We start from the raw sequence: 8,159 nt of genomic DNA, 5'->3' as shown, positions 1-8,159 counted from the left end.
ATAATTTTTCTTTTCATTTCTTAGCCACATTTCCATCGCATTGAGCAACAGTATTTCTAGTTACATTTACATTTGCACGTGCTTATATCTTTTCAGGACACACAATTTCCGCTGCATTCAGTAGATTCTCTTTTACAACTTGCTATCTGTGAAGAATTTGATGTCCCGGGCAGATTTTTTACTTATGACTTCTTATTTTCTAAACAACCAAGACAAAGCTTGTTGACGTTTGAATTCTCTCTTCAGCTCCTTGGGATGGGATCACATGTCTCTTCCATGGCCCTCTTCTTTGTTCTTCCCAGTGGTTTGTTTCATACTGGCACCTAGGCTGTTTTCTTAAATTACATCTTTTGCCAACTACCCACATAGGAGAGGTCTTCAATTTATAAAGCGGAACATATGACCCCCTCAATCTATCTTCTTTTTCCTACTTTTCAAAATATATGAGTACAAGAAATAGGCTACTTTTCTAACACTATATGGTAGATGGGACTTCACACCACCAAAAACCCAGTTCCGCAAAATATTGTAATTATTTTCTATGATTCAACCTCTGAATCTGGTCTCCTTCCACCTGACAAAGGAAGGATATGTCATCTTAATCTTCTTCAGGAAGTCATTCGGTCACTTCCACAAGGATACTGAGTGTCACTTTTCCTGTTACCCCAGTAACCCTAGAGCTCATACTATAAACCATAAGTCCTCCCAAAGGGCAGTGATTCTCAACCCTGTCCTGCTTCATATAAGAATCACAGCGGGGAGCTTTGAAAATACCAATGCTTAGCTGTTCTCCAGAACAATTATTCATAATCTTCGAGGGTGGGACATGGGTGTAGGGGCTTGGCAAAAGTCCTTCCAGTCATAAGGGTAATTCTAGGATGTGGACAGGATTGAAAAAACAGATCTAAAGAAAGCAGCCAGCAATTGGGACCAAACATCTACCTGCAAAGCTTAATAAGAGGCGACAGTTACCAGCCCTGCTGCAAACCACCAGGATCCCAGCAGCAGCCCTCCACCTGAGTCTGCATATGTAGAAAGATTAAGGGGGAAGAAGGGGGACCTACTGGAGTTACGGGCAGCAAAGTAAAGAGCTGCTGCAGAGCTGCCTCAAGACTCACACGAGATCCTCACAAGACAGCCAACATATGGACGTCTGGCACCCAGAAGGCACGGAGGGCCAGATGGTGTTGGCCAGGGGAGCAGCAGCAACACAAGAGAGTGCATTTACAACAGCAGCCAGGGAAATAAAGAGACTCTGCTGCCAGTCCTCTCTCTCCCACACCAGCCAGAAACTGGAGAGAGAGAGACAGGTGTCTCAGGGTCCACCTTGACTCCTTCCAATCCAAGCAGATGGGGTCTCAGCTAAAACTATGCTTGGGGAAAGGCAGAAGATAGGACTTCAACCAAATATGAAACTAAACTGGACTGAGTATTAATAACCAAAAGAAGATGAATATTTGTTTTTTTAAATTCTCTCAGCACAAGGAAGATGAATATTTGAAACCTGCCCAAGACATCACAAAGGGATGGGAAGCACAGAGTGGGGCACTGAAGCTGGAGGGGAAGAAACATGTTGTGTTTATCCCCCACATTGAGTTGACACTGCTCCATAAACTAATTGTACTTTGTGTTTTCACAGCCATATGAGGCTTAAACACTGTTCTTACCAAATTTTCTTGCAATTTCTCCTTCTTGTCTTCTGCAAGTGACATCTATGCTCCTTGGAGGTCACTCAAAGATTTGGCATGAAGGTGGAATGTAGAGTCTATACTGTGGCCATTCCTCTGTCCTTAATGTTGACTTCATTTCATGGGTCCACATTTTGACCTCATGCTTGCAATGTCTCCTTGATATGGCCACTAGACTGCATCCACTAACTTAGCAGATTTCCAAACTCCTTTTGTGAACACAAGGAAGTTTGAACAGCTCTCCCAAGTATGGACGAGCTGTGGGGGACTCAGGGGCTCTCTTGCAGCCTGTCTGCCTTTGACCTCTCCATGCAGCCATGAGCAGTGGGCCAAAATGTGGGACCCCTTCAACAGAGATCCTTAGCTTCTCTAGCTCTTTCCTGCCTCCTCTTCTTTCATTCCTCTCTAACTGGGAAAGCATTTTCTAGTCTAAATGGTGGTGATGGAGAGAGATGTGAAAGAAAAATGTTTCCCCAACCATGTATTCTTCCAGTCTGTTCTTTCCTATGCCTGGACCAAAGCTTTTAAATTTAATAGCCAAGAATTTGAAATTTTTGTTCTTTGAAGACCTCATGAGAACTTCCCTAAAGCAGGAGAGGCACAGTGGCTCATGCCTGTAATCCCAGCACTTTGGGAGACAGAGGTGAGTGGATTACATGAGGCTAGGAGTTCAAGACCAGCCTGACCAATATGGTGAAACCCCATCTCTACTAAAAATACAAAAATTAGCCAGGCGTGGTGGTGCACACCCAAAATCTCAGCTACTTGGGAAGTTGAGGCATGAAAATCACTTGAACGGGGAGGGGGCAGTTTCAGTGACCTGAGATCACGCCGCTGCACTGCAGCCTGGGTGACAGAGCAAGACCCTGTCTCAAAACAGAAAAAAAAAAAAAAAGAACTTCCCTAAAGTAGAGATGATGCCTCCATTCTAGCTCTCCAAATGAGAAAATATAGAATAAAAATGAATTGGCTGCACATAGCTGTAAATGTGGCACTATGAGTGACTTAGAGTTGTCAGCTTGCACAGAACCTCAGCACCAATCCCACACCCCATTGGCTGATCCCCTCCCTGCTCCTCTTGCCTGTGCCCCTAGGGCTGCAGGCAGACCCTGCCCAACATCTCCTTCTGTTCCCACTTCTTAAAATCAGAAAAAAACATGAATGAAGACCAATAGAAAACAGTACCAGAACAATGGAAGTTAACAACTCTGTGCCAGCAATTTGAGGAGATATCATTTATTACAAACTTGGATATGTTGGGACAGAATAAACCAAAAAATGAGTTTAATGCTTTGGAACATGTGAAAGCTGCTGACAAATACTACTGTCCTCAATTAAGAGAACTAACTGAAGTTAACGAGTCTCTTACAGGAGATGCAGAACCTACCAACAAATCTTGTTTCCAGTTCTGACTATTAAGAATAAAGCTGCTGTGAGCACTCTCATACAAATCTCTGTGTTGACATAAGTTTTAATTTCTCTAAACAATGCTTTCTTAATTTTGAAATATGTTGCTTTGCTGGGTGCTTATTTCTATACAAATATGATCTAATAACATAAGACATTTTCATAATAATAATAAATCTCTGACTTCCCTATTTAATCAATTTATTTATTTTTGAGACTGGCTCTTTTTTTTTTTTTTTTTTTTTGAGACGGAGTTTCGCTCTTGTTACCCAGGCTGGAGTGCAATGGCGCGATCTCGGCTCACCGCAACCTCCGCCTCCTGGGCTCAGGCAATTCTCCTGCCTCAGCCTCCTAAGTAGCTGGGATTACAGGCACGCGCCACCACGCCCAGCTAGTTTTTGTATTTTTAGTAGAGACGGGGTTTCACCATGTTGACCAGGATGGTCTCGATCTCTCAACCTCGTGATCCACCCGCCTCGGCCTCCCAAAGTGCTGGGATTACAGGCTTGAGCCACCGCGCCCGGCTGAGACTGGCTCTTAAATAATTTATTTATTTTGGGTCTGGCTCTGTCACCCAGGCTGGAGTGTAATAGCCCTATCTCAGCTCACTGCAACCTCTGCCTCCCAGGCTCAAGGATCCTCCCACCTCAGACTTCCCAGTAGCTGAGACCACAGGTGTGTGTCACCATACTCGGCTAATTTGTTTGTATTTCTGGTAGGGACAGTGTTTCACCATGTTGCCCAGCCTGACCTCAAACCCCTGAGCTCAAGCAATCCTCCTCCTCGGCCTCCCAAAGTGCTGGGATTACGGGAATGAGCCACTGCGCCCAGCCAACTTCCTTATTTTATATAAAATTAATTTGAGGTGGGGAAATGCATTTTTATCATTCTTCCATTTATATTATTAAAAAGTATAATGGGCCAAGGCCAGGGATGGTGGCTCACATCTATAGTCCCAGTATTTTGGGAGGCTGAGGTGGGAGGATTGCTTGAGCCCAGGAGCTCAAGATCAGCCTGGCCAACATGGTGAAACCCTGTCTCTACAAAAAATACAAAAATTAGCCAGGTGTGGTGGTATGCACCTGTAGTCCCAGCTACTCAGGTGGCTGAAGTGTGGAGATCACCTGAGCCATGGAAGTCAAGGCTGCAGTGAGCCATGATTATGCCACTGCTCTCCAGTATGAATGACAGAGTGAGACCCAGTCTCAAAAAGAAAAAAAAAAAAAAAAAGATCAAATAGAAATATCAGGGCAAGCACACTTAAAAATGATAACTGGCACTCTGCTTCTGTGTCAAGAAGACACTAGGAATTAGTATTGTCAACAAATTGAAAAGTATATACCTTGTTTAAAATGGGCAGCCACTACTTAGCTTCGGCCAGTTGACTATGAAGACCCAATACTGCCAAATCTTCTAATTTTTCAAGAGAAGATAGATTTTTTTGTGTATACATATAAGTAATCTCCTAAGTTTAAATGTTGGCCAATAAAACACCTCCAAAAAAAAAAAATAGTTGTGCACTGGTGGATTAATGCTGTATGGCGTTAGCCAATGCAATGCAAGGTAAAATGTCTACAGGCCAAATCTGACCCAAGGCTCACCGGTTTCTAGCTAAGATTTTGGTTCTCAATCCTGACTACGAGCAACAAGACCTTTTGGCTTTTTTAAAAGATAGCATGCCTGAGCCCTAGTCCAGATTCTGATTTCCTAGATTTGGATGAGTCCTGGGCATCTATATATTCTTGTAAACTGTCAGAGTTCATTCCGGTTCACAGCCAGGATTAAAAAGCAGGAAATTAAATTTCAAGCTATGGTACCTTATCACATTTCTGAACTTCAGCACCATGTCCAGAACACTGAATTCTCCCCAGGCTCATTCTTCCTAATTCTGAGCTCAAACAGTCCTGTGGATCTCAGTAAGCTGAAACTGATGACACGTACACAAACAATGAAAACTGGGACTATGGAGACTTCGTTGCCTCCAACTCAAATAGCATCCAATTTTGGCTGTTCTGTACACTATTTGAGAACATTATAATAGCAGGCCTTCTTGGAAGAAACTCAATTCTAAGTAAAAGATGTTCATATATGAGCTTATGGGAATTTCTTGTTCACAAACATGGTAACTATCAAAATAAAAATCTCTTCCAAAATAAGAAAGACAAGAAAAGAAGTAGGGAAAACAAATTTTAAAAGCTGTATGAGCTTTTACAGATAACTTAGCAGGTAACAGAGATCTTATGAGACAAGTAAAAAGGCCTTCTATTCATGCCTCGTCAGGTAAATGTGGACTTAAAGTAAATAAGATAGGAAGGTGCTGAGCTAGAAACACGTCCCAAATTATTTCCAGTGAGCTTCTGAAAGTCCAAGACAAATGTATCTTTATGAAAAATTGAGGCAGAGCCAGTAACCAGATCCTCTCATCATTTGCATGTGAAGGCTCTAACTTGTAGTCATGTGATAAACAAATTGAGAAAAACTGTAAATAACCATTAACGAGGGGAGCAAAAATTATAAAAACATTGAGCAAGGGTCAGAAGATTGCAGAGCGGTCCTGGCGCAAAAACCTGAAAGTCAAGATCACAGAGAATGGCAACGGTGAACACAGATGCCACAGATAAAGACATATCCAGGTTCAAGGTCACCTTCACCTTGGTGGTCTCCGGAATACAGTGCATCATTGGCATCCTTGGGAGTGGCTTCATCACGGCCATCTATGGGGCTGAGTGGGCCAGGGGCAAAACACTCCCCACTGGTGACTACATTATGTTGATGCTGAGCATTTCCAGGCTCTTGCTACAGATTTGGATGATGCTGGAGAACATTTTCAGTCTGCTATTCCGAATTGCTTATAACCAAAACACAGTGTATACCCTCTTCAAAGTCATCATTGTCTTTCTGAACCATTCCAACTTATGGTTTGCTGCCTGGCTCAATGTCTTCTATTGTCTTAGAATTGCAAACTTCAATCACCCTTTGTTCTTCCTGATGAAGAGGAAAATCATAGTGCTGATGCCTTGGCTTTTGAGGTTGTCAGTGCTGGTTTCCTTAAGCTTCGGCTTTCCATTCTCTAAAGATGTCTTCAATGTGTATGTGAATAGCTCCATTCCTATCCCCTCCTCCAACTCCACGGAGAAGAAGTACTTCTCTGAAACCAATGTGGTCAACCTGTTTTTTTTCTATAACATGGGCCTCTTCATTCCTCTGATCATGTTCATCCTGGCAGCCACCCTGCTGATCCTCTCTCTCAAGAGACACACCCTACACATGGGAAGCAATGCCACGGGGTCCAGGGACCCCAGCATGAAGGCTCACATAGGGGCCATCAAAGCCACCAGCTACTTTCTCATCCTCTACGTTTTTAATGCAATCGCTCTATTTCTTTCCATGTCCAACATTTTTGACACTTACAGTTCCTGGAATATTTTGTGCAAGATCATCATGGCTGCCTACCCTGCAGGCCACTCAGTACAACTGATCCTGGGCAACCCTGGGCTGAAAAGAGCCTGGAAGCGGTTTCAGCACCAAGTTCCTCTTTACCTAAAAGGGCAGACTCTGTGATGAACTCAGGGAGGACTGCAGGACCTGGTCCAACCACCTCTGCCTTTTCCTCAGGTAGAACTCTCTCCTCACCCTCTCTTTTCTCCCAAACCTGCTCTGACACTTCTCAGATAACTTGACCCTTTTATGAATATGAAGCTGAATTTTTAACTTGAGATTCTAAACAGAAGTAACCAAGAAACCTGAAGATGGACTTTGAAAGTGACCTGAACTATGTTCATTCACATCTTGCCCTGAGATCTCTCCACTTTCTTTCCCCGCTGAGCCTTAAGGAGAGGGTGGCCAGACATATTGGTTTGCCAGGGCCAATCTCTGTTTATTGTCTGTTGCCAATTGAGCACCCTTTAATTCTCAAGAATATCATGGTCTGGATGAAGAATTACATGATCATCCTACTTAAGACACCCGACTAACATACAGTTAGTGCTGATGAAGCAGAGTACAGCACTCAGTGCATGGCATAGAAGGGAAACCAGAGTAGCTACAGAAAAAGAAGATGCAGGAAAGAAAGGCTGCTGGAAATTATCAAGTGCTGCAGAGGTTCCAACGAAAGTAAAGGGTGAAGAAAAAGGCTCTGGATTTAACTTAAAAAAGGCCATGTGTGCTATTATCAGTGGAGTGATAGGGTGACATCCTGATCCCAGGAGTTCCAGAAGTTGATGCCAAAAGAGAGGGAACAGGTAAAAACCAATGTCTAGAGAGGGTGTTTAGAGATAGAGATGAGTTATAGGATGGCAGATGGATATGTGAAGGTCAACTGAATGCTTTATTTATTTATTTATTTATTTATTTATTTATTCATTTATTTGAGACAGAGTCTCACTCTGTTGCCTAGGTTGGAGTGCAGTAGCGTGATTTCAGCTCACTGCAACCTCTGCCACCCAGGTTCAAGCGATTCTTCATCCTCAGCCTCCCAAGTAGCTGGGATTACAGGCACCTGCCACTGTGCCCAGCTAATTTTTTGGTACTTTTAGTAGAGATGGGGTTTCACCATCTTGGCCAGGCTGGTCTTGAACTCCTGACCTCTTGATCCACCCACCTCAGCCTCCCAAAATGCTGGGATTACAGGCGTGAGCCACCGCACCTGGCCTGAATGCTTTATTTCTCCAAATGAAAGGGAACAAAGTGAGCAGAGAGGAAAGAAAGAATGCAGGAAAAAGAGTGAAGTGGGTAGAAAGAGAAAAGAAAGAGGCAAGAGTAAGTGAGCATCTGTTTTGCTCAGCTCCTGGCCACCGTGCCCGGCCAGCTCTTAGTGTTCTAAAGGGTAGGACAGTGAGACTGAGAGGCATCTAGAATGAGGATATTTAAAGCAGGCCAGATATGAAAAGGCCAAACTAGATTGGGCCAGATGCACATAGAAGGCTCAGCCTTTATAGTCCCGTAAGCCTGGTGGCAGATTTTGGCCACAGATCCAGTAGTTCAATCCAAGCGGCAGGTGAAAAGTACAGGGTGGGCTTAAGAATCGGATTCCTGTTCCCTTCCTGACAATGTCAGAAATGAAAG

The 8,159-nt window shown here is 43.5% G+C and overlaps 1 protein-coding gene across 1 annotated transcript; it reads left to right on the top strand.

The window, feature by feature from the left end:
• Positions 1-5,647: 5,647 nt before the first annotated feature.
• Positions 5,648-6,683, top strand: TAS2R40 (taste 2 receptor member 40). Its single transcript, XM_003929801.4, has one exon. The coding sequence runs from the start codon at positions 5,685-5,687 to the stop codon at positions 6,654-6,656; it is 972 nt and encodes a 323-aa protein (XP_003929850.1). The 5' UTR covers positions 5,648-5,684; the 3' UTR covers positions 6,657-6,683.
• Positions 6,684-8,159: the final 1,476 nt, after the last annotated feature.

This window comes from Saimiri boliviensis, chromosome 10 (genome assembly GCF_048565385.1).
Source record: "Saimiri boliviensis isolate mSaiBol1 chromosome 10, mSaiBol1.pri, whole genome shotgun sequence".
Lineage (NCBI taxonomy): Eukaryota > Metazoa > Chordata > Mammalia > Primates > Cebidae > Saimiri > Saimiri boliviensis.
Note: the sequence above shows the minus strand (reverse complement) of the source record. Positions and strands in the feature narration are given on the sequence as shown.

Excerpts from the sequence above, each read along its gene's own strand:
- TAS2R40 (XM_003929801.4), top strand. The coding sequence starts at position 5,685 with ATGGCAACGGTGAACACAGATGCCACAGATAAAGACATATCCAGGTTC.